The following is a 25,930-nucleotide window of genomic DNA, read 5'->3' on the forward strand; positions in this document are numbered from 1 at the left end:
CACGAATTCTTCACTTCTGTGAACAGCCAGGCTTCCTGTAGCTTAAAGAGCTGGAAGTTGTCCTGTCCAGCACAGCACCCAAAGAGTTAACCAAACTCAGTCCTAGCATCTTAATCTGGCAATTTAAAGATAAGCTAAACAAATACCAGGGATGCTCAGAGCCCCACTGAGCAGGAGAAAGGATTCTTATAAACCATTTAGATGGCGTAAAGCAGACACACAGAAGGAATCTAGCATGGCATTTCTGTCTGAACAGCCACTGCTCCTTGATTCAAACCAAGGGCTACATCCCATTTTCAGAGCCCAAACTATCATAGTTACAGATTCTCCTGCTTTCCCTCTACACTCTCTGTTGTTTTCACAGCTCTCTTGCCACCATGTCCAGTGCTTGATGCCCTGAAGAACCAAACAGCACCTAAAGAGAGACCAACCAGCATCACCAGCTGGAAGACATAAAGACCAACAAAATAAAGAGGAGAGTGAAGTGGCAGGGATGTCTGGAAAATAAGAGGTGTTTATTTATTATAAATACAGATTGGCTAGGCATGCAGTTTATCCTGCAGACTCTCCAGAAAGCCACACAGTGGAAAGCCGCCTCCCAGTCACTTCCCTTTCTCCACAAGATCAGGATGAACTCGCATACCCAGCAGCCCAGTGATCTTTTCTGCCATGGGATTGCACTGACACGTTCCACCAACAGTATCTTTGTCTGCCAAAGGCAGCAGTCTGTCTCCATGCCAGCAAACTCCTCCTGCCTAGTCAGACCTGGAGGTTTCTTAACTAATTAATTAATTCTTCCAGTGCTTGTTCAGAGCACAAAGGTGTGCAGGGGTTTTGTGGATAGGGGGGTGTATTCACAGACCTGACTGGGAATTTGCTGCCAACATCTCTTTTGAGAAAGGCCATTTTTAGAAACAGTATGAAATGAGGCTCTTCAGGCTTGTGTCAGAAATTTGGGCACATTGTTCAAGCAACTACCTCTGGATTTTGTCCTCACTAAGAGCTCTGCACTTTGAACAAGCTGATGATGTGAGATCTGATAATTACAGGTGGCTCCTCCCTGTGTAGGGAGGGCTGGATGTCCCCAGCATTGTCCCTGCCCTCTGCCCATGAACCTGTGCTGGACAGTGCCTGCAAGCAGCTGTTGAGAGTGGCTGTGCCTGAGGCAAGAGATCAGCACAGAGTTCATCCTTCAGTCCTTGGGGCTCAGTTCTTCTCCAGGATTCTGGTGAGGAGTTCATTCAGCCGGTTCACCATTGGCCTGGGATCCTCATTCAGTCCTGCTGCAATCATGGCATTCTCATAAATCTGAAAAAGAGAAGAAAGCACTAAATGAGCACTAAAACAACCTGCCTGAGGGAGGAAGGGAATGTCACTCTCCAGGACCTGCATGCTGAGACCGAGAATGTCTTCTAGGGCACCTGCTAGGAAAACATGGACCACAAATCCCAGAAATACCCAGGGACCACAGAAGAATGTGACTCTTGCCCACTGTAATGGTTCACCCTGTTCCCTGCCATGCATGGTCTGCAAGCTGGTTCTGGGAAGGATGGTGCTGCTTCTGGAGAAAGTCTGGCTCTCACCTGGTCGAGCAACATCTGGGCCAGATCAGGCTGACTGTCCTTCAGCTCGCTGAGCTTCTTAATCAGAGCATGCCTGTAAGAGAGAGATCAACACTGAGACTTGCTGATTTAGGACACAGTGAGAAATTTATTTCCAGAATGAGCAGCTAAGTCACAGTGGGTGACCAAAGTCAACTTCCTTGCTCCTGGTCTGAGGGCTTCTCTGTCCCTATGGTCCCCAGAGGGCTGGACACTGTGTGTGGGGGGCTCATGTCGAAGGTGCCACTCAGCCTCACAGATTAAGGCTCTGTAGCACCAACTGCTCTTAATGGGGAGCACTCTGGTAATTGGCAGCCTTACACTGCTTCCCCTCTGCTTCCACTTCCAAGAGGCTGCTGTATCCCAGGCCTAGTGCTGGTGCTGCCCCCCCTTACCCTGTGTTGATCTCCAGGGTGGGCTGCAGGAGCTGGGCTCGCTCCTCCTGGGTCTTGGCCAGCTGCTGCATGCGCAGGAAGTGGCGGGCAGCGCCCATCTCCAGCACGGTGATCATGGCAGGGTGGGTGTCCAGACGTGTGGTCACCTGTGGCACAAACACCAGTCAGGGCTGCCATGGACAATGCAAACCTTGAGATGGAGAAAGTCTGAGGACTTGGAGTGTCCTCAGCACAGATCCACACCAAGCCTCCACAGGATTCATTGCCATCCCACAGGAGATGCCTAAACCAGCAGGAAAGATGGAGGCCCAAATGGCCCCACAGTCCACAGGCAGTGGGCTGCAGCTGGACCCAAAGCATTCCTTGCCAATACACCTTTCTAGTTCACAAGCAAGTAAAGTCACCAGCCTGTTGTGGTAACCTGAACATCGACTGCAATATGGGCTTTGCTCAATACACATTGAGATGTGGTTCTTCTGCTGCCACACTGACCATCCAATGACAAATGCCAGCATTCACACCATTTGCACACAGGAGGCACAGAGAAGAATGACTTCCCACAGGGCCCAAAGAAAAATTTGTGGCAGCAGATCCTCAGCCACCTATCATCTTTTTTCCCCTAGATTGTTGTCTCCGTGGATCTCCTGCATTCAGTTACCCAGACACAGAACACCCACCTTCACTCCAGTGACTCGAGAGCCTAAGGCATTCCTCATCCAGGCCATCAGGTCCTCAGCCTCCTTCTCTGTCAGACGTTCTCCAGCTGGCAGGGAAAGAGGGCACATCTGAGCATGCTTCTGTAGTGTGCAATGGGCAGTGAGCTGAGTTTCCACACTTCCCTTTCTCAGTTCTCTTGTGGGAATGGGAGTGCAGCACCACTCAGCACACACCTATATATCCTCATCCCAGACCATGCCATACCCAGAAAGAGCATGCCTTGCCAGGGGCTGTCTGCCTCTGTCTGGGCACCAGATGTGTGCATGAGGTTGAAATAAAATCATGGTAAATCCACACATGACATTTCATCTAACTTTGATCATGTGAGATGAAACGAATCTGCAAAAACTCTTAAGTTGCCTCAGAGCATGAGAACGGGAGGGTGGAAGGCTCTTGCTCGGGAGCTGCAAGAGCAGGGAGAGGAAGGTGTCCCCTCACTGGTTACTCAGGGTAGCAGGACAGTGTGCAGCAGGAGGGGCCAGAGGAGCCTCACAGTACCTGGGCGGCTCTCCTCAAACTTCTCTTCCTTATAGTGATCAACAACAATGTCTGTCTCCACAGAGATCAGCTTCTTCTTGTCAAACTCCCGGAGGTGCAAGAGTGTCAGCTCATCAAACTGCTCATAGCAGAACAGCACCTGTGCCAACAAAGGGTCAGTAAGACATTGTTTGGGATGTAACAGCATTCCCTCCTTCCCAAGGCAGCTCTGCACCAAACAGCAGGAACATCACACGAGAAACTCACAGGTTCAACCCCACAGTGACTCTCACTCAGGGCCCGACATGAAAGCAATGGAAGGATTTGTTACCAAGGGTGGCAGGTCTGCAGCTGAACAAGTCCTGCTGCCCAGGGAAAGTAAGAACCAGCACTGACTCCAGTCCTGAGAGGACCATCTACCCACAGAGGACAACTGTAACACCATTACAGCCCTGCACAGCAGCTCCCAGGCTCCTGCTCTGAGGTCCAGCAAAGGTAGGAAACAGATATAAGAACCAGGTGTCTGTACAAGTGCTAAATCACAGAATATGCTGAATTGTAGGGGACCATCAGGATCATTGTGTCCCAACTCTTGTCCCTATGCAGCACACCCCAACAATCCCACCCTGTGCCTGAGAGCATTGTCCAAATGCTTCTTGAACTCAGACAGGCTTGGTGCTGTGAGCCCTTCCCTGGGGAGCCTGTCCCAGTGCCTAACATCTCTGGGTGAAAACTTTCTCCTGATACCCAACCTAAATCTCCCAGCTCAGCTCCAGCTATTCCCTTGAGTCCTGCCGCTGGTCATGAGAGTGAAGACATTGACACCTGCCCCTTTGCTGCCCCTTGCGAGGATGGTGAAGACCACAGTGAGGTCTCCCCTCAGTCTCCTTTTCTCCAGCTGAACAGACCAAGTGCCCTCAGCTGCTCCTCATATGGCTTCTCCTCCAGGCCCTTCACCATTCTCATGGCCCTCCTTTGGATACTCCTAACGTTGTGGTTAAGAGTGTGTGGCAGGTCCCTCCTGGCCTCATGCCACAGTCTGAGCAGAGGCAGAGGGGCCAGGCAAAGGCACTGCTCACTGCCCTGCTCAGCTCTGAGAGCCAGCCCTGAGAGCCAGCCCCAACCACTGCTGCAGCAGCTCAGGGTGTTCCCCTGGCTGTGGCACCCCTGCTCACCCACCTCCATGTCCTTCTTCTTCATGGCCTCGAAGTAGGGGGAGTGCTCAGCCAGGTGTCTGTTGGGGGCACACAGGTAGTAGATGTTCCTGCTGCCCGCCTTCATGCGCGAGCTGTACTCGGTCAGGCTGGTGAGCTGCCCCGCGGGCAGCGCCGACGACTCATAACGCAGCAGCTTGGCTATGTCCTCCTGCACAAAACGTGCTCCTGTGAGCTCACTGAGCTCCACACAACCCCTCCCAGCCCCGAGGGTTCCCGTGCCTCTTGGCAGCCCTACAAAAAGGCTCAGGGGATTCTGAATCCCTCCTTTCCTGCTCCAGATATTAAAGAGGCAGAAAAGTGACCTAGACAGGATGTAGGTCAAGCTCTCCTGGAAATGGGAATTAGGCAGAAAACAACAAGAGGGGAAGGCCCATCTTTGTTGCCTCTTGCCTTTGTTGCCTGTAGTTGACATTGCACCAGGGAGGGCTGACAACAGTGTGGGTACAGAGACTCTTCAGGGCCTCAAAATAAATGGGAAGCAGCATCAGACAGAAAGAATGAAAGTTTAGGCACTAGAGAATCCACAGGTCTTGGTAGACACAAGAATACAAGTTATGGGCAGTCTCCCTCACCCCAGCTCACAGTAATCTTTCCCATCAGCTGCAGTGTTTCAAGACTCCTGGTACCTTGACATCCTGCTCTGCTATCGTGACAATCCCCTCTCTCATGAATACCCCGTACTCCTCAAAGAATTTGGCATATTTTTCAGGGTCCTTCTTGCTCTGGTCAATGAAGAACTTGATCAATCTCTTCTGCAAAACATCACGGAGCTTCCTGCAGGAGGAACAAGCCTTTTTAAACATAGCTGCTAGAGCAAGACAAGACATTTGAGGTGAACATCTCTCTGTGCAGGGCTATAGTGAGTCCACTGTCCCCTTTCCCTCAAGGCTTTCCATCTTTTCCTTGTATCTCAGTCCAGAGATACTCTTGCTTACCTGATCAGGGCACTCTCCTGCAGCAGCTCCCTGCTGAGATTCAGGGGTATATCCTCACTGTCCACAACACCTGGAACACAGAGCAACCCTTGAACAGTGATGCAAACACAAGAGGCTCAGGAGGGCAGCCCTTGCCTCATCCCTGTGGAAGCCATTGTCCAAAGCCTCTGCTCCTGGTCCCACACACACCTCTCAGGAAGCGCAGCCACTTAGGCAGGATGTCTGCAGCTTTGGTTTGGATGAGGATTTTTCGGCTGTAGAGGGCAACGCTGGAGCCCATTTCCCTGCTGATGTCAAACATGGATGGTTTCTGCAGAAAAAGAGGCAGGAGGTAACAGCAGCACTGTGCAGGGTGCCCACATCACACTCTGGTCTTCCCTACAATGCTGAACCCAACGAGAACTGAAATCTTGGCTCTCTTCCCTAGGTACCTACCTGAGCCATCCCTCTGCTCCTGTCATGGCTCAGTATCCCAACCACCCTGCAGCACCCAGCCCACTGCAGAGACACCACACTGGATATCCCTCCCGGCAGCCATATCTGCCTCCTCTCCCTAGGGAGCTCTCCCATTCTGCCCTTTGGGAGCAGCTGGACAGATGTCCCATGTTCCCAGGACAGGACACCTACTTGCCCTGGCACGTAGAAGATGCTGCGGATGTTGAGGGGAGCGTCGGTCTTGTAGTGCAGGATGTAGCGGGGCTTGTCGTAAGCCTGCGCTACAAAGCGGTAAAACTCCTCGTGCTGCCACTCACTGATGTCCTTGGGGTCCAGCATCCACAGAGCCTGTGGAGGAGCAGGAAAAACACTTCCCATCAGCTCTGTGGCCTCCAAGATGCTGGAGCAGGGAAACAGAACCTTCCGAACAGACTCCCCTGCACAGGGAGTGAGATGTGGCTCAGGCACATTATCGCAGACTAACCAACTACTGCCCCTCATCTGGCCTCGAGCCACCCCTCAAAGGTAACTCTTTCCCTGCAACATATATAGGGCAGCTTTGTTTAGCACAAAACAAATGGGATTTGGCTAACTTCCTTTGCCTCACACTTGCCAATGGCCATCCTGGGCAGATTCCACAGCTCAACTGACTGGCAGTACTGGTCAAGTTCTCAAGGCCTGACCAGCAAGCAAAGGAAAAACAGAAGTTTAAGTGAGCCTTTTGCAACCAACCTGCCTATCTGATAGAGGTCATTGTCTCAGCTAAGAGCTTGTGAAGCAGCTCCTGCACTGCCTTTTTCCTGTTGACTTGTTCAGCAGCTTTTGAGATGCTTTGTGAACCACTGTATGGTCACTGCTCCAGCACTGTTTCCCACATGAACTCATGCACTGAAGCCATGAGCTCTAGCTTCCACCTGCTGCTGCTCTAAGCCGCCAGTGCTTTCTGAAGCACTCAGCCCATGCTCACAGTATGTTTCAGTTTCCAGTACCTCAGCTAAAGTCTTGCATCTAGCAAAGATGTGGGACTCAACACAGAACTGTGTGTTTCCAGCTGGGTGAAGTCCATCTCAGTCACTGCCTCTCTTTGCCACTCAAGCCCAAATGAGTGACAGGAGTGACTTCTGGGGACAACACAAACATCCAGCCTACCCTCAGAGCCCAAGGGTTTCAGGTCCCTGGCAGCCCTGAAATCCTTTATGATTCCTCTGCCTCAGAGCCTTGTTCCACAGGTGGCTTCCCTTCATTTCCAGCACACACAAGTGTCCTGGAAGGTCTGCAGGATCACAGGTAGGATTATGAACTCACTGGGAGCTAAGGTGTTCTACAGTAGCTGTGTAAGGGAAAGTGCTGCATTCTCAGGTGCGCACTTGTAGCTAACAGTTATCCCAGTTAGACTACAGAAGCCCCCAGCTCCATGCTGTGAGCATTCAGGAGCTCATCAAGGAGAAACCCCACCAGGGAACCAACTGTGGCTCTGTTTGCAGTGAACTGATGCTGATGTGTGGAAAAACACAAAGCCAAGATCCTGGATAAAGAAAAGGCATGAAATGGGAGCATAATGAGAATAAAGCTGTTGCTGTAACCCAAGGGAAAACAGACTTTCTGATCAGAAGATAAAAGTCCATGACTCTATTAAGGACATTTCACCCCTTGCTCTACTACTGCTCTTCTCCAGGGAGCCTGTTCTATTGATTGTCACATAGAGAGAGCAAACAGCTGTCTAAAGCTATTTCTGGTTTTGTAATTTAAGGGGCACAGTTAGAAAGCTTTTGGAACAGAAACACTATTATGCAGGAATCTAAATAAATAATCAGTGACTAATAACACCAATTACAGAACCTTAGATAAATTAACATGGTGAAATGTTTAAGTACAGTCTTGAAAGTCTGTGCAGTCAGTGCCACATTCCAGGAAACAAAAAAGGCACACACATACTCTCTACCTGCTCTCTTAAGTGAGAAAGCTTTGAACAATCAGAAGAGGAGATGCTAGAGAAAAATTATTAATAGATTTCTGTTTTAAAGATAATTAATTTCTCCCAAGTGATGCTTGCAATTGTGCCAAGAACATCTGAGTAAAATGGATCTGGCTGCAGTATAATGCCAGTGGTCAGAAAATGCCAGCATCAAGCAGTGCTCAGCTAGGAGCTGGGAATAAATCAGTCTGTGAGCTGAGCTGCTAAAAAACCCCAACCACTCCCTGGTGGTGGCTATTCCATGTAAAGGACAGGAAGAACTGCATTGAGAGGTGTGAGCACACCAGCAATATGTGCAATCCCTACAGCACTAACACGTCACATGGCATGAACAGAATAAGCATTATAAAGAACTGAAACAATAATTCAGGATAAGGGAAGATACAGATCTTGCTGATCTCCAAGAATTTTCCACAATAAATGCAAACAAGCTGTTGCAGGTATGAGTTCAGCTGCATTGTCTCCTTCTGTTCTGATTAACTGATCACCACAAAGTCTGCGATATCCTGGACAATTCTCCCCTGATTTCCAGGGACAGCAGCAGCTTTATGCTGTTTCCTGTCTCCATTACCCTGGTTCATCTCCATGAGTGACCTGCCTGTGGCCTCCACCTCACCTGTAACGTGTTAATTCTTCTCCCATTGAGGTACAGGGGGAAGCTGATGAAGTTGCTGTATTTTGTCACCACCTCTGGAATGGAAAGAAGACACAGAAGGGTCACCTTTATGGAAACAACACAGCAGGAATTCCCTCAGTAACAGCAGGTGGAAGGAGTTGCAGAAGAAGAAAAAAACCTGTAAATTCACCTCCCATCTGTGGGCACCAACAGACTCCACAGAGCCCCAGGGGTAACAGGATTCTCCTCCTCTACTCACCCTTGACTCGGTCTTCATTTGCAAACTCTTTGCAATCTTCTTTGAGGTGTATAATAATCTTAGTCCCAGCTCTGACCCCAGATGCTTCTGCAATCTCAAACATCCCTGAACTAGGGTTAGAAAAAAACACTGAGTCAGTTTGTGACACTCGTGATAGGACAGAGAAATTGTTTGTTCAACTAAGAGCACAAACAACACTTCAAGGCCAAGAGGAAAAGGCAAAAAAGTCTTGAATGCCCGAATGCTCCTTGTACCTCTGAGAAACCCCAAAAAATATGTGGCTGTTTTCCCCACAGAGACCCCAGACCCAGGACACACTGTTCAATAAAGACACTAGCTACTAAAAATCCAAACCAGTCTCAGTTTTCTCAAGAATTTAATAATGTAAGAAATTCTTTATTCTGAGGAAATTTTAAGGAGATGCTGAGCTTGTCATCCTCAGAAGCTCCAATTTCAACGTGTCCAGCAGCCCACAGCTTTGTCATCCCAGATGTTTGCAACTTCAAGCAAAAAGCAAAGGATGAGCACAGAGCCATGACCCACAGGGAGATGTGCCTGCAGATCCCAGTGCTGCACAAGCTCTGCTCTCCATGGCTGCCTCAAGCAAAACCTCTTAGACTGAAGAGGTTCAGTCTGTCCCTGTGGTGTGGGGCCCTGAGCTGCCTGCCTGCCAGCAGGGATGGAAGAGGAGAGGCAGGTACACTGTGCACAGCATGCCTGCTCTGACAAAGCAACTCTGTCTGTGCAGCTTCCACACTGGCACATTGGGCCATGCTTTGTTGCTGTGTTTAACTTGAGCAGGACCTAAAACAGCCAGATCCTGAAAGAACACATAAGCTCTGTCTTTCCACAGCTTTCAGGCCATGCCTGGTCTGGACACAGCCCCCCACAGTGCCACCCCCCTCTGCAGCCTCACCCATCAGATGACCAGTGGTAGCCCGGGCTGCCTGGCTCTGCTGACTGTGAGAACACCTCCACTTTATCAGCCACCATGAAGGCTGAATAGAAACCCACTCCAAACTGGCCGATGATTTTACTGCTGGCTTCAGCTTGGCTCTGCAGAGCTTCTAGAAAAGCCTACAGGAACAAAGGAGACACAAACCAGCACACAGTGACTTCAGGTATTGCTGGAGGTTGTGATCAATCTCCAGCTGGGCTCCTCAGGCACTGCACCCTCACCCCATGCTCCTGCCTCAGTGCTCTGAGGAAGGTTCCCAAGGAAAAGGGTTTCTCCACAGGGACTGCACCTCTGGAAAAAGGGTGCTTTTACTGCTTAGAGCAGTAAAAGGAAAACAAGTGAGAGGTCAGTCAGGAGCTGGACACCTTAAAACGGTGCCTCCAGAGATGGAAACAAAAATGGAAACACCACCTTGTTGTGGGGAGAGAGCTGCTGCTCCCCTGGACACAGGGTAAATTCCAAGTGGGTGGGTGCCCCTGTGTAAGGATGGCTGGGCAGGAGGGTCTTTGGAGTGAGGACAGTGGGTGCAGCAGTGCTATACACAGGGCCCACCAGCATTGCCTGGGCTCCCTGGGCCTCCTACAGCACAGCAAAGACCACTGAAAGCCAGAAGACTCCACAGGCAGGTTTCACCTTCCAAGAGGGGTGTAATTTCACAGCTGGGCTGAGGGCCAAGGGACAAAACAGAATGAAAAATTACTGGGAGAACAAAAGTGGTTGTAATTGAAGAAGAGTTTCTAAGGGAAGGAGAAAGGTCCTCATCCCAAGTTACCTTTGAGCCTGATCGAGCAATGGTACCAAGGTTAGAAACCAGCTCCTCCTGAGTCATCCCAATACCTGTGTCCTGAAAAGAAACAGCAATTACAGTTGAAATATCAGTAGGGAATCATTGCTCCAGCAAACAGCACCCAAGCAACTTCTGCCTCCAACTCCCACTCTCTCCTTCCCCTCTGAGTAGTAAATCCAACAGCAGACTTCCAGCTGTGACTCCATTTCCCCATGGCCAGGAACACAGACTCAGAGGGAAGAGAGCTCCAGGGGCAGCCAGAGCTGCCTACAAACCACCAGAAAGCTCCGTGACTCTGGCCATTTCTCAAGGAAAGACAAAACCATGCCAGGACAGGTTGGATTTTACATCCCTCTAAAAGGCACAGGATGGCACTGCAGGAAAGAGATGTCAACCCAGCCATGGCCCCACAGTGCCAGATGTCATGCACAGACACACATGCACCCTCCATTCCTGAACAGGTCTGAGGGGGAGCAGTGAGCAGTGAGAAGTAGATTGTTTGCAACCTGCAGATGTGGAACCGATGCACTAACACTGGGAACCAGCGACAGAGCAGTGAATCCCTTCACTCTGAGGTGATGCAGACCCTTGGCTGCAAGCACCTCATGAACTGATCTCCATCTGCTCTGCCTTTCCCCCCTCACCCTGTGCTCCATGATGTGAGTGTGAAGCTGTCAACGGCCAGGAGAGCTGGGTATTGCATTCCCATGGGAACAGCCGAACCCCAGCCAATATACAATGCAGTGGCTGCACTTTGTGATGCTCTGCCCAAGCTTCAGAGGCACACAGTTCCTTGTCATCCCCAGGTTACTCCAGAACTGCACTGCTGCATGCAGATAAACATCTCCCTGCAGCTCACACGTCTCAGGAAGCAGAGCCTGCAGCAGCACCATCCAGAAAAGGCTGCAGTAAGTCTCAAACCTGGCTGCAACTTCAATTTGCATGATACCCCAAGGCAACAAAGGTAACAGCAAATCCCAGCTAGAATTGCCACCCTCTCACACAGGACCCCAGCAAAAATCTTGCCCATTCTGTTGTCCAGTGTGTTTTCAGACTTGCTCCACACACCTTTTCCCCAGGAGGAAAGGACAGGCTACTGCCCTTCAGGATGCCACTCCTAGGAAAAAAGTGCCATTCCCCCTCCCAAATCCCAGTAGCTCCTCTACCTGACACAAGCATCCAAGAAGCCACAGTTACATATTCTCTGAGCCACTCTCTCAGGTGAAACGTAGCCAAGTGAGATGTGAGGATGAGGGATTCAGCTCTACCTGAGTACCTGTGTGCATGGTTATTGCAGCTGACAGCAGCTGGTGCATCCAGAGTGGGCTCACTCATTCCCAGTGCCTTAGCAGGGGTGGGATTTGGTGTGCAAGGTCAGCAAAATCAGCTGCAACAGAGCTGGCAGCTGCTAGGTGACTTGGAGGTGAGGTGCCAGAGTGACCTCTGCCACCCATGGAGCATTTATTTGGCTTATTTCTACCAAAGTAAGTTAATTATGTCAGTATGTATTTCTTAATGCAGTTTAACTGCACTGAAGGATTGGACTGTTCAGCTTGTGAGGTGCTATGTGGGTAAGACACTTTCCTGCACCCCCACAAGTCACGCTGCAGCAATCCCTTTCCCTTGGTTAACACAGTAAGGCCAGTCAGCCCACTTGGCTGAGAAGAGGGATGATGCCCAGTAAGATCTCAACAGCAAGAGATCAAAAGCCAAGAAAAACAAATAGTGTATGGCAAAATCTCAGGAATCTGACATGGTCCCTTCCCCCAGGGAAGAAAAAGCCAGAAAGAACAGCTTTCAGCATCTGGTTCAGTTTTTCTTCATGCCAGACCCTGAACAGAACTCTGATCCACTTCTATTTATAGCACAGCATGTCATTCCCAAATTCCAGTGTGTTAAAGAAAATACATCCTTACCCCATAAATTTATTTGGCTATTGAATTCCTAATGCCCTGCCAAACTTACTGCAGAATGCTTAATGACAATTCCTGAAGACTACTTTGATGAGGGTGAATCTCATGAACAAAGAAAGCAGGGCTCAGAACAGCCAGGATGCTGACAGGGAGAGTGGAAAACAGAGATCCTGGCAAAGCAGACATTCCCTATTGCAGGAAAACACCTGGCTGGAATGGGATGAAGACATCATCAAGATTCAACCCAGCTTTGCCATGTCCACATTTCCTGCAGCTGCCCTTTGGCTCCCTTCACCACATGGAGCTGCTGGGGGAACAGGAATAATGCAGCAGCAGAGGAGAGATGGGAGCTGAGCTCTGCAGAGCAGGAACTCTGCAGTCACAGGAATCAACTGAACCTGCCCATGAGCAGCCCACCTCAGGCTGGGCCCACACAAGTGCTGGCAGCTCCAGCTCCATGAAATTCAAGGAAGGAGCCAGTGGAACTTGTACTGCCCTTCTCACACTGCTCTGTGCTGCACCAGCTGCTGCTCAGCCGCTGGGCATCTTCACAGGAACCACCATGGCATCACACAACCCCTGCAAACACCTAGCCACCACCATCCAGCCTTTGCTCCACCATCAGCATTACAACTTTTCTTCCCCTGCACACAGTTCTATCCCTCCCTTCAGTCTGCAAGAAAAGCCTGATCAGGCTGACCACAGCAACAGCAGAGCTATTTGTAACAGCACAAAGCAAACTGTACGTGGGGCTTCTCAAATTACAAAATGTGAGGGATATGCTCAGAGTTCCATGTGCCAAATGTTTCTCCACAGCTTGGGGAGACCAAGAGACAGAGTTCAGTGCACATACCCTTCATTACCTAAAGGTTAATTACAGAAGACCTGCTGAACCACCAGCAGTTACTCAGCAGAACCACCATCTCCTCACCTGGGTGAATTTCTCTTCTGGTACTTCTTAGGATGCAGAGTGAAAATCCTCCTCCAAACCATCCCCTATATACAGGGGCTGCAGACCTTCAGACCACAAAGGGCTGGTGGCCACAAGTGTTGAACTAAACTCAGTAACATTTACCCCAAAGAGACAGCAGCTGAACCTTGTTTTTAGCACCTTTTTGTGTGTAGAGACCTCCCTGGTCCAGGTAGCAAAGCTCCTGCTGACCTGCACCTTTGGGCACATAGGGCCTTCTGTGCCCTTTGTTTAAACCCTGTGGTGAGGGTGCTGGATGTTTGCAGACACCTGCTGTGTAAGATTAGTTCAGCTTTGCTCATTACCTGAGTCCAATTTAAAGTATTGCAGAGCCTCCTTACACCTAACAAGCCATTAAGCAGCCATTAACTGCTGCCTCTGCCATGACTGCATCGGAAGGAATGCTCCCAGTTAGAGGTAGGTGGCTGAACTAGTGTGTCTTTCACTTTGCTTTGTTGCAAAACAAACACTTGAAACATTTATTTCAGTGTAAAGCCTCAACGGGGCATCAGAAGAACACTGACTATATTATAAAGACATGCTGCTTTCACCAGTTGATAAGGTAATAAAATCCCAAAATGTCTGATTAGCAAATGTGCCCACTGTTATTTAAATACTTTGATTAAAGACTTAAAATTCACAAGACCAGGACAGCAGTTGCACTAGAGCAACTGCTCTAGTTCTGGTTTAGAATCATTAAAGCATCTGCAGCAGTAGCAACCAGCAGATGAAAAGCCAGAATAAAACTGATGCCTGTGAACATAAGGTAATCTTGGCCTAGTACATGGAAGTGGTCCAAAGCAGAGAGCCTGAGCTTTCCTGTGCAAAACCACAGGCTCAGCCTCCACCCATCCAGGTTCTAAATACCCGCTGTCCAGAAAAGTACTGCCTTTCATCCACTTTCAATTTCCCATTTTTATACAGGATATGCTCTTATTCTGTAACGAAGAGAACTAAAAGATTGTACACTTCCTTCCTTGGGCCACGGATTATTTGAGATGTGTTTATATTTCTGGGTCCTGGGCTTATTTGTTAAAGATGATGCAACCTCTGGAAGCTGTATCCCATCCCTGCAATGCTGTGGCAAATTTCTGTAGGTTTAATTCCACCTAAGACTTGCTAAAGTACAGCCAGATTTACCCCTCTATCTCCACCAGCCCATCTTCTGCTTCCTCAAGCCCAAGTGACACACAGATGCTGCAGTGCAGGTCACCCTCTCTGCTGCAGCCTGGTCCCACAGGGGAGGGGAACCTGCTCCCCACCTGCCCCAAGCTCTGTGGGACACAAGGGTGCATCTACACTGACCTGCTACAGCCCGAAAATGCAATCCTACTGGAGCCCCAGCAGAGCACAGTCCTTGTTGCAGGCTGTTTGGAACTGGTGAGGCAGGAGAGATCTGCTCAGTGATACAGGGAGCTGTTGCAGGGAGGAGTGGTGTTTGCAGTCATTTTAACTCCTCCCAAACACAGCAAACTGGCGATTTTGTGGCTTCACAGACACTGATTTTGGATGACGGCAACAGAGAGATGAAAGCCCAACGAAGGGAACGGAGCAGCCCAAGCTCTGGCAGCGACTACACTGCTTTCCCATGCTACAACAGCAAGCACACTTCCTCCCCCAGCAGCAGCAGACATCAGCTCTGTAAACATTTCAAACCATTTCCTCTAAACTGTCCTAGCCCTAAATTAAGCATCAGCAAGGAGTAGGACTGCAGCCCCAAGCTCACACATCACCACCAGGCACAGCAGCACGGCAGAACTGCAGAGCTCCCACACCACCACCACAGCACAGACAAGTGCATGTCACCTGGTGCAGGTGCTGAAGGTGAGCTCTGTGCTCAGAGAGCCTTAGGGTCTGTAAGAGCTCTCTGTTCCCACCTCAAAGGGTCCAAAACCACATTGGTAAAGCCTCAGCACGTGGGACTGCAGAGCTCTGCAGAGCTGTTCTCATTGGAAACACACCCCTCACATTTTCAAATGGATTTTCTTAAGCATCTGACCTTGCAGGCTGTGGTTGCTACAGATGGAGCTGTCCTAGAAACACGAGGCAGTTTTCAAAGGGATGGAGGAAATGGTGGAATTCGCTAAAACAACAGGACTTTGGTGAAGGATACAAGGTGGTGGAATTCAGTCAACACGTCCCTCTTAGCAGATACTACACTGCAATGCTTAGGTGGAATATTCCTGAATGAGGACATTCTACCAGAATTCTGAGTCTTGCTGTGCTTATGGCTGGAATTCAGTCTTGGCAGAGAACAAGGAGAACTGCAGTCACTGAACATAGATGAGTGTATCCTATACCAGACCTCCACAATCCCTCAGGAATGTGCCTGTAACAGCTATCACACATTACAGACCTGCCTGTCTCAGCTCAGTGAGACACAAAGAGATGCTATAGGGCTTGGAAGAGGAGGGGAGAGATTCAGCAGATCCAGGGACACAGAGCAGCATGAAAATCTGAGGAAAAGGATCCAGGGGTCAGAGTGAGACAATGGGACCTTTCTAGGAATAAAAAATGGGTGACCGTTGCTAAAGGTCATATATGACGGACCTACTGCCTTCTTTTTTGGTAGGTCCTAGTGGGTACAGAAAACAAAATAGTGTCTAAGGGAAGATCCATCTCTGCCTCAATCGCTGCAGCAAGCTTTCTTTTACCTTTGCATTCCTGAAAGGCAGAGAAATGTTCTGAATGATGCTTGTTCACAGTAATCATTATATGCAGTTTGCTTCTTCAAGAAGTTATAAATAACCCCCTGACTGGAGGTAAGGAGCTTTCGGCACTCTGGAGAAGGCAAAGCTATTAAAGAGATTGAAGCAGAGTTGTTCTCGCTGCTCCCCACAGCCCAGGACTGCTGCAGTTAAAAGCTTCCTAGTTAAGACTCATTTAATGGCATTAGAGAGGCACTGGCAGCCAGGCAGGGGTTTATAAAAAGCCCAATCCCTAACCCATCTAACTGGGATCCCAGACAAGGTGGGCAAGCAGCTCTCCAACTAAACTGCCAGACAAAGGGAGAGCTTCCATGGGGACAGGGCATGAGAGGTAACAACATCTTGATGGAGTCCAATCCTTTGTGTCCACTACCATCTGGAAAGATGAGAGACAGGAATGACCCTCTCCTGCCTGGGGCTAAGGGAGGGCTCCTTAAACAATTGGTATTACACAGGAGTCAGAATACTGCAACAGTGTGACAGCAATAGCAAAGCCCCTGCACCATGGTTTGACAATCACCATCTCTGCTTGGTGATTGTGTTGCCCATTGACAAGCACCAACTTCCCCATAGCAACTGCAGCACTTGTTCTTCAGAGGAACAGAAATATAAAATAACTGTGCAGCCTCCAACAGCCCCCTGAGCTTTTGTCCCACGTGAAAAACAACCTGTGTGCTCTGTCTGTGCCACATCTCCCCTGGACCTGCCATGGTCACTCAGGGCTGCCCACTTCATCTTTCTCCTCTACTCTCCTAGGAATGTCCACAGCTACACTCATGGCTGACACAGCTCCACAAGGAAAATGATCAGTTTACCTTCTTAATGTTAGGAACTTTGCCAAGAAAACACCAAAACTGCCTCCCACCCTGGACAAGAGCCATGAGCAAGATCAAAGTACAGAGAGAAGGGCCAGGTCCACTTCCCTCCCCACACTGAAGCCCACAGGTGACTGCTCTTACAGACTGCGTCCCTCTCTATCAGCATTTTGTCACCAGCAGGAACAACCAAAACCTGGGCACAGGGAAGTGCTGTGCTACTGCCCAAATCTACAGTCCCAATTGTGCCTGAGGGCAGAACCTCAGCATCAGCTGGACTCAGCCTGTCCTGGAGCAGGAAGAGATAGAGACAGGTAGGAATGAGAGGTTCTTCTCACTACCCTGGCATTTCCCCTCTCACCCAGGGAGAGAGAAGGTCTGCAAGGAACCAGGTAACACCTCAGACTTAAGGAGGTGCATGAAAACCTCCCCAAAGGTCAGGAGGAAACCAGATTCACAACTTACCCACTAGTGAAAAACTCAAACCACCTGGTAAATGCACTAGGCAGGGGTACTGGGAGAAAAGCTACTGTTACTTCTCAATAGAGAAAGAAGGAGCAGCAAATTTTCCTATGGCTTCAAGTGGGGAGCAGATAAAACGCTGGTTTTTCATCAAATCCTGAGGTTACAGCCCCATGAACCAGAGTCCAGCTGAGGACAGAACATTCATTGGGCAGGCCTGGGGACTGTGCTGCTGCTCAGCTTCCAGAGACTCTTCACAGGACAAAGGCCAGGGATGAGAGCAGCAGGAAATAACACTCTGCTGTTACCAAAGGGAACTACCTGGATGGTGATGGTTCTCTTGCTGCTGTCTGTCTGCAGGTGGATCTCCAGCTCTGGCAAGGCCTTCCCCTCCGTCATCAGCCGGTGCCGCAGCTTCTCCAGAGCATCGCTGCCATTGGAGATCAGCTCCCGGATAAACACCTGGGGATGAGACACAGCCTGACACTGCAGCCTGGCCCTGCCCCTGCACAGCACTCCCAGACACCTGGGAGCTCGCTGGATCCCACAAAATAATCCCCAAACTGCATTTCCCCATCATCCACCAGGAGAACAGTTTGTCCAAATTCAATGTGAAACTGCAGAGACTCAAAGCTCACAGAGTCACTTGGCTATACCTACAAATTGTTTCAGAAAGACATTTTCAAGGTATCTTAGGAAAACATCATTCAAGAAAGCCTGACATGAAAGCTCAGGACTCATTGGGAATGGAGTAGTTATTTTCCCAGCTCAACCATTTCGGATGTATCCCTTGACAGAGATGGGGCTTTGCCAACAGAAAATCTCCCAGCAGGTTGTGGGTGTCTTACCTCTTTCTCTGAGTACAGAGAACGGGCAACAATGTCCAGCAGCTTCTTTGTTTCAGCCTGGAACTCGTGTTTAGAGGCTGCACCTGGAATAAAGGTTAGGGTTGGGGTTGTTCAGCTTGGGGAAGAGAAAGCTCAGGGAGCACTTAGAGCCCTTTCCAGTGCCTAAAGGGTCTCCAGGAGAGCTGCAGAGAGACTTTGGACAAGGGCCTAAAGTGACAGGACAAGGGGGAATGGCTTTACACTGCCAGAAGGCAGTGTCAGATAGGATGTTGGGAAGAAATTCTTTTCTGTGAAGGTGGTGAAGCCCTGGTTCAGGTTGCCCAGAGAAGCTGTGGCTCCCCCTGGATCCTTGGAAGTGTCCAAGGCCAGGCTGGATGAACACATCTGTACAGCCACCCCTGCAGGTAGGGAGCTGTGCCCAGGAAGAGAAACCTCCTCAGAAAAAATAAAACTACAAAATATCTCAGCTGAAATACCATCCTTGGCCTTTTAAAAATAGCAAGAGGCATTAGAGAAGTCCTTTCTCCTGCAAAGGGCTTTAGAAAACTCTGGCAAAGACAGGGAAAAGCCACAAGTCCCACATCACCTCTGCCATGCCTTGCTGGCAGGGACGTACATCCCTCAGGGATGGGGTAAAGCTCGAGTGTGGGCAGCCAGAACATCAACCCCACCAGGGACAAAGCCTGGCAGTCTCAAAAGTACCTCCCAGGAAAAGCACAGAGGCACAGAGTTAAGATGTTATTTCTGTGCTGGAATAACTCATTGCTCAGACTGCTTCAGAGCACCTCTCCCTGAAGCTGTGCAAAGCAATTCATTTGAGCTAAAGGGTTGACACCAGGACACTCATCACACCTCTGTGATCCACAGCAACAACCTGGGCAGGCACAGTTCGCTTCTGGGACGGAAAATTCTTTTCAGCCAATTCCAGTGCCTGTGCAGCCTCCACACATCCACATGACCATCAACTGCCTGGCTAAGCCCATGGACGCAGTCTTGATGTCCTTGTTTCTCAGTGAAGGCCATTCTGACCTTCACACCCAGGTTTTGGGAGGTGATGGTGCAACACAGATTGAAAGATGTGGTGACCAATACCTGCACTTCCTCCAGAGGCAGCAGCATTCTTGAGGAGGGCTCACCTACACCACACCTTGAGCCAGGTGCACCCCAAGAGTGTCCCCACAAGACATCTGTGCCCAGGCCCACCTTTCACGTTCTCTGTGTTGGTGATGATGGTGTGCAGGGGCTCTTCCTCCTTGCTCTCTGCTGTTTGTGTGCTGTACATCCGGACAGCAGCAATGCTGGAGGCAGGAATGTTGTGCTGGAGGCTCCAGCGGTGGAGGATTTGTCTTTGCAGACATGCTGCTCCTTTTGCTGAAGACACAAGTGAAGATATTTCAATACACATAACAAGTCCAGCAACAACAGGAGCACTCCTCAGAGGACCCACCTAGGTAATCCCATGGGAGTTACACTGTCTGAACAGTTCCTTCACAATCCAACACCCACCATTCCCCTCCAGAATTGCCTTCACTGCATAAAAAGGGCAAGTTGCTGCTTTGGCTCTTCTGAATTAAGATTTTATCAGAAGATGACAATTAGCAGCTTTCCCACTAAATTAACCAGCCAGGAAGAGGCAGTCTGCAGTTTTCACTGCTGTTACCTGGCTAAGCTGAGAACAACTCCCACATCACTGCCTGTGAAAATATAAATTGGCAATAAATATTTGGCCCTTGACTGTCCAAGCACAAGGATTACATCCCCCAATACAGCTGGGTCCAGGGCAAGCAGCACATGCAGCAGCAGCAAGGCCACCAGTCACAAAATCAGTGGGGAAAATGAGACCAATCAAGAAATGGTACAAGCCCCTTTAAGGTCAGGGATTCCCAATTCTCCTCCTTTCATTACGTCCAGGTGAACCCAACAGTCTTCTCTCTCTTGGGGGATGAAACAAAGCCAAACCTGGTCACAAAAAGAGGAGTGCAGCACTACACACCTCTGTCCACAGCCTGTTCCTTGGAGTGATTTCTGAATTGCTGGGAGAATGGCCTGTGCCAGAGCAGGATCCCAGAGGGTGCAGACCTGACCCTGCAGCTGCCCTGGGGAAGGCTGCATCCTGGCCTCCCCCAGGCCTACAATGAACATAAACAGACTGGACGGATCTGGGAAGCAGAGGAGGGACCAGGACAGCCTGGCCAGAGCCAGGAGAACATCGATAAGCAGAAGTGGCTGGAAGTAGTGGCAAGCTCAGGTTTTCCTTACAGTTCACTCTGTGCCTGTTGGCTGTTTCATCCAGCAAGGGAAGGAGGCAAACCCTACACCTGATACTTTCATTTAAAGAAAGGGATCCTTTCTTTAGATGACTGGGTATAAAAACACCCAAAAACTGAACCAAACCCCATTAGTATGGTGAGAGTCCCAAAGCACATCTGTGACCTCCTTGGAAACAGCTTCCATGGCCATCCTCTGCCCTCCAGGCCAGCTGACATGCTGGGGAAGCTCAGCTCCCTCCTGAACCTTCCTCCACCTTGCTACAGCCCTCGAGGGAACTCAGCATTCCAGCCCTTTCACCAGCATCCCTCATCCTCTAGCTCAGGTTCATTACACAAGTGCTCTGCAAACGTTCTGCCCCCCACAGCAGGTCCTACAGTCAGTGTGGTCATCAAGAACAGGTCTTGTTGCTCCAACCATCATGCTGGGCTCTTGCTCCACACCAGGTGAACATGAACCCCTGAGCTTTAATAACACTTCTGTCTCCTGCAGCTCATCCTCAAGAGCTGGAAGAGGAGGCTGTCAGTCCTCGTTCTTCCTCCTCCTCACAGAAAGCTTTGAATCAAGATCCACTTCTCCAGCTAGAAGCTTGAATGACTCCCGAGTCATTCTGCCCTTAAAGAGCCCACAAATAGTTCTAAATGCATGTGAACACCTCCCACACACATAACTGTGCTCTCTGCGTCACGAACAGCTCTGCCGCATTATTGCAGGACACGTTCTGGAACTTCCATTCCACTGCCTGTGCTGGGATCGTCTGGGAAAGTGGCAAGGAAAACAACCCAGGTGGCTGAGGTGGAAAGCAGCAGAGCACTCACTGTCCAGCCCCTCAAGCTTCAGAGGGGAAAGGCCTGCAGCTCAGGGTTTATATATTTTATTTATGTATTTACATCTTTTAGATTCATTTCATGCTGGGTGCTGTAGGATACTGCATTGTACAGAAGTGCACACACACACACATTTCCCAAACAGCAGAAATAAAAGAGAGAATTTTGCTCCCTCACTGACTCCAGGATCCAAAAAAGATGCATATCAGCAGCAGCTTAAAACCTTAAGGTCACTTCTATCATCAGATGTCCAGGCAGCAAAACCCCAGAGCCGCCACACAGGTCACCCCCCAGCCCATGAACACCAGCTGACTCTAGAAACTACAGCTATTTATAATTTTATTTCTGGCTATTTATAATTGTTGATGTAGTCACATTTTTTGCCTCCCTACTCCAAAGCACAATAATAAATCACCACCCATCAATTCGGAAGTTGCCATCGGATTTGTGCAATGTTTGGTCTTATCATCCTTAATTAACAGCCTGTCCCATGCCAGGGAGAAACACAGCTCATTAAATACAAGCTGCAGCATCTTCAGCCCATTTTCGTCTCCAGAGTCCTTGCCTGGAGCAAGGGAGCAGAAAAGGCTCCTGGCTATTCTGGGTATAAAACCACAATTATCAGCACACAAGAGCTATTGAGAAGTGCCTGCTGAGGTAACAGGTTCTGTGCTACTCATAATGAGCCTCAGAAATAAATTCCTAAGCCCAGGTGACATAGAAGGAATAGCTCTTGCCCCAGATAAGCACTGTGATGTGTTGGGGTAAATCAGGTCTATTGATATTGAGTTAATCAAATGTGGGGCTTTACCACACCCCTTCCTAGTCCCATCACTGCACCTCAAGAGATGGAGAATCCCACATCACTGTCCGAATTCCACTTCTCTGTGATCCCAAATAATCCTGTGCCCGTGGCCACAGACCTGCCTCACACACAGCAAAGACAAGGACCCTCAGGGGCTCCTTTCAATCCAAACACCAGCCCCGCAGGAAACAGCCCCTGCTGGAAAAACCACTGCAGTGAGCAGAGCCGAGCACCAGCCAGAGATTTAGGGTGGGAAATTCAGCACAGAGCAGTTTGTGGCTCAAAACAAAAGAGAAGAATTTGGGTCAGCAGGAATTACCATACCAGCTCCAGCCCGGGGAAGCGTTCCAGCAATTAACACTCCCAGCTCAGATCTCCTTACACAAAAGGGCTCCCTAGCTGGGCACCGGAACCCCGAGAATCTGGGGAGAAGAGACTCCCCGACTGACCCACTCACATCAACACATCTCCCGAAAAGCTCTGCACCAGCTCCAGCTTCTGAAATTGTGAGCAAAACCACTGCCAGCTCTGCCCCATAAGGGAAGGGACGGCCGTCCCTGCAGCCTGGATCCAACCGAAAGGAAAACACCTCCTGCCCCTCCCTCTTTATCCCCACCCCACACAGCTTCTGCTCACTGCTTCTTCCCTGAGGGACCTGAATGACAGGTTAAGGAATAAAACTCTGGCTCTGCTGGAGTATCTCTAACCCACCAGAAGCAGCAGCTTTGTTCCCAGACATGGATGCTAACAAGCCTCTGGGGATGTCTGTGGAGGAAGAGCTGGATTGCCCAGAAACACCCAAGTGGCACTCTGTGACAGAATAAATCTGACAACTCGACCCTGAAAGTGACCCTATTTGTCACACAACTTCCTCTGTCACATTATATCTTCCTAAGCTGCAGGGAAACCACAGACCACACCAACACACAGACCTGTCAACTAGGGGCCACACAACAGATAAGGAAACATGGAGCACGGGCTGCTGGCAGGATACAGGCAGGACACTCCTCACCATGTTTCAGTTAATGGCAACTCACAGGCACATTTCCAGCCCACGAGAGCCTTGATAAGGGACCACATCCCATAACTGAGGCCTCAGAGTTTGGATTTTCTTACTACTCACTCCTGTCAGCTGAGATGAAACTTCAGGTGCACCCCTGGAAAATGCAAACCCTTCAGGCTCATCTGTAAAGTCCCCTGGTATTGACATGGCCAGAGAACAGCAACGCTGCTGCCTTCCGCTCTCATGTGGCTACCTGGGCTGCACCCTGTGTGAGCTGGGACATGCACCGGGACATGATACATGAGCTGAATACGCTGTGCAGCCCGTATGAGCCAGCAGGTACCCCTGCATGTCCTGTACACCTTATACAGGCCAGGAGATGAACTGGGAGTGCTGTATGGACCAGGACACAAACACGGATATGTTACACACCCCTACACGAGCCAGGACATGAACTTCACCATGCTACACGATCTGAGCATGCTGTACACCCTGTATGAGGCAGGACATGATCCTGGAGCCGCTGGTTGCCCTGGACGCGCTCTCTGCCCGACACGAGCCCGCGCTATTCCCTGTACAGGCCCATAACAACTCGCCCCTCCGCAGGAAGGAGCGCTGGGCGTTCTCGGGTCAGTTCACAGGCGCTGTGCACGCTGCTCCCGGCGCTGCCGGGCCGGCGCCCGTTCCGATCCTGCCGAGCAGCCACGGCCGGCACCAGCCGAGAGCGACGGGGCGCTGCGTGTGGGACACGGACCTTCCGCACCTCCAGAGGACGCACAAGGCCGAGCGCAACTCCGGGCAAGCGCGGCCGTCCGGGCCGAGCCACGGATGTCCGTCCGTCCGTCCGTCCGCCCCTTGAGCCCGGGGGCCCGCGCCCCTCACGCCGCCAGTCCCCCCCTCACCTGCGGGCGGGCGCAGCCGGGGCGCGGCCCCGGAGCGCCGCAGGGCCGCGAGGAGACACCGCCCGCCCCACGCCGCCGCCATGCCCACTGCCCTCCCGCGGCGCCCGCTGATGACGTCACGGGGCGGGGGCGCGCGGAGTGCCCCGCGCGCGGGCTGTGCGTGACGCGCGTGCGGTGACGTCAGCCTGTCCCTCAGCCCGCGCGTGCTTCTGCCCTCAGGGCTCCTCCTGGGTCCCGTCACGGCCCCGACCGACTGTCCTCAGGGGGCACCGGGGCTCTGTCCCCTCACGGCCCCCGACCGACTGTCCTCAGGGGGCACCGGGGCTCTGTCCCCTCACGGCCCCCGACCGACTGTCCTCAGGGGGCACCGGGGCTCTGTCCCGTCACGGCCCTGCTTGGATCCCCTCACGGTGGCTCTGCGAGAAGGTCGAACGTCAAGCCCAGGACAGTTTCCAAACCGCTCATGTTACGATGGTTAAAATCCCGTTCGTGTTTCTGAGGACTTGTCAGGAAAGGGAATCAGACCCAGACACAAACGTACCCTGCTCTCCTTGTGGAGACAGCCCTGCCGGTATCCCACCGAGAGTGCCCTCGGGAGCCCATTCCACGGGACTGGCTGAGCCAGGAGCTCGCAGAGCAGCTGGCAGAGCTCGGTGCACCGTGGCTCTCCCCGTTTCCCCACGGAGGGGGCTGGGAGCAGCCCTCAGGAACCCCCCGAGTGCCACAACTTGGCCAGGCACCCTGCTTGACTCTGGGCCAATTGCTTAACATTTCATTTTTCTATTTTTCTGAAACTCCTCATTTCCCGGGGTTGTTTGAGCGTAGATCATCGAGATCTAAGGGGCCGAGGTAATAGAGAAAGGCTTTGGATGGGATGCGGGTGAGCGAGGAAATGAACCACTCTGGCGAGAGCTGGATTTGGAACGTGCATGAGAGCAGAGCCTGGCCTCGATGAACACCACAGCCAAAAATAAAAGATGGGGCAGGTCTCTTTCGGTGAGCACTAACCACTTCCAGACCGAGGAGCTTTCAGGAGGGAACCGTGCCCACCGAACAGAGCCAGCTTTGTAATCCCAGGCCCGGGGGAGCTCGCTGGAAAGCTCCATGTGCAATTCACTCGTGCTTGCAGCTGATCTTTTGGGACCACGCCGAGCTGAGTGTTGTTTTAGAGGTTCATATCTAAGAAACACCCGCCCGGAGCAGGGTTTGTGGGGCACTCGACGTTATGGATTAGGTGCAACAAACCCAGCACGAGCCTTTGCATCACTCTGACACCCTTCCGCTGGCTGCATTTCCACCTGGAACCAACTCCAGCCCTTCATCGAGATTCCCTGTGCTGCAGCCAAAACCAAAATGACTTCTGAGCCGGTTGCAAACGCTTCCCTCGTCTCGCTGTGCTCACTGCTACCTCCCGCTGACCCCACGGCACTCCCGAGAGCGATGCTGTACCCGAGCTCTTGTACCTGCTGTGAAACACCCGAATCCTCCTCCCGCCTCACCTCGGGTGTTTTCACCATTAGCCATGAGATGTGCTCCTGCAGGGATCCAGGGGATCTGATACAGATCCTCCCCTCTGTCCGGGCTCTTTTCAGTTATCTGGGGGTTGGCTCCAACTTGCTTCAATCACTGCCCTGGCAGCGTTCTGCTCTGCATTTTAAATTCCCGACTGTGGAGAAGAGCAGGGAAGCACAGATTGCCCTGCACAGCAACCTCTGCGCTGCTCCCCCAACTCCAGGGTGGCTGCTCCATCTTCCCTGCACTGCAAGAATCACGAGCTGAAATTTGCTTTGGGAGAAGCACCCGATGTACATCCAGACCACCCTGTAAACCATAAACTGCTGTCACTGCTGTCCACTGCCACAAACTAGAAGGGACAACATCTACTGCAGCCTTTTACCCGTGACCGAGGGGGGACCCTCCCAGCCTGTCTGGCAAGCGGGCTCCTCTTCTTCCCCTCTTCGCTCTAACGCAGCCGGGAGGCAGACGGAGCGGGGAGCGATCACACAAGAGCTGTGGGCAGATCTGTGTCCCGGTGGG

The 25,930-nt window shown here is 51.0% G+C and overlaps 1 protein-coding gene across 2 annotated transcripts; it reads right to left on the bottom strand.

The window, feature by feature from the left end:
• Positions 1 to 494: 494 nt before the first annotated feature.
• Positions 495 to 25,432, bottom strand: TRAP1 (TNF receptor associated protein 1). Of its 2 annotated transcripts, none has more exons than XM_088174588.1 (18): positions 25,393 to 25,432; positions 19,292 to 19,459; positions 18,089 to 18,171; positions 17,562 to 17,702; positions 10,358 to 10,429; positions 9,544 to 9,704; positions 8,628 to 8,737; positions 8,369 to 8,442; positions 5,970 to 6,125; positions 5,532 to 5,652; positions 5,343 to 5,412; positions 5,034 to 5,181; positions 4,370 to 4,555; positions 3,212 to 3,350; positions 2,674 to 2,759; positions 1,997 to 2,142; positions 1,584 to 1,656; positions 495 to 1,308 (listed from the first exon to the last, which is right to left on the bottom strand). In XM_088174588.1, exons 1-18 carry the CDS (start codon positions 25,415 to 25,417, stop codon positions 1,207 to 1,209), a joined length of 2,061 nt encoding a protein of 686 aa, XP_088030714.1. In that variant the 5' UTR covers positions 25,418 to 25,432; the 3' UTR covers positions 495 to 1,206. The 2 variants fall into 2 exon arrangements, with proteins under 2 accessions (XP_088030714.1, XP_014747619.2); XM_014892133.2 differs by lacking the exon at positions 25,393 to 25,432 and adding an exon at positions 23,894 to 24,005.
• Between the last annotated feature and the right edge of the window lie 498 nt (positions 25,433 to 25,930).

This window comes from Sturnus vulgaris, chromosome 16, assembly GCF_052056855.1.
Source record: "Sturnus vulgaris isolate bStuVul1 chromosome 16, bStuVul1.hap1, whole genome shotgun sequence".
Lineage (NCBI taxonomy): Eukaryota > Metazoa > Chordata > Aves > Passeriformes > Sturnidae > Sturnus > Sturnus vulgaris.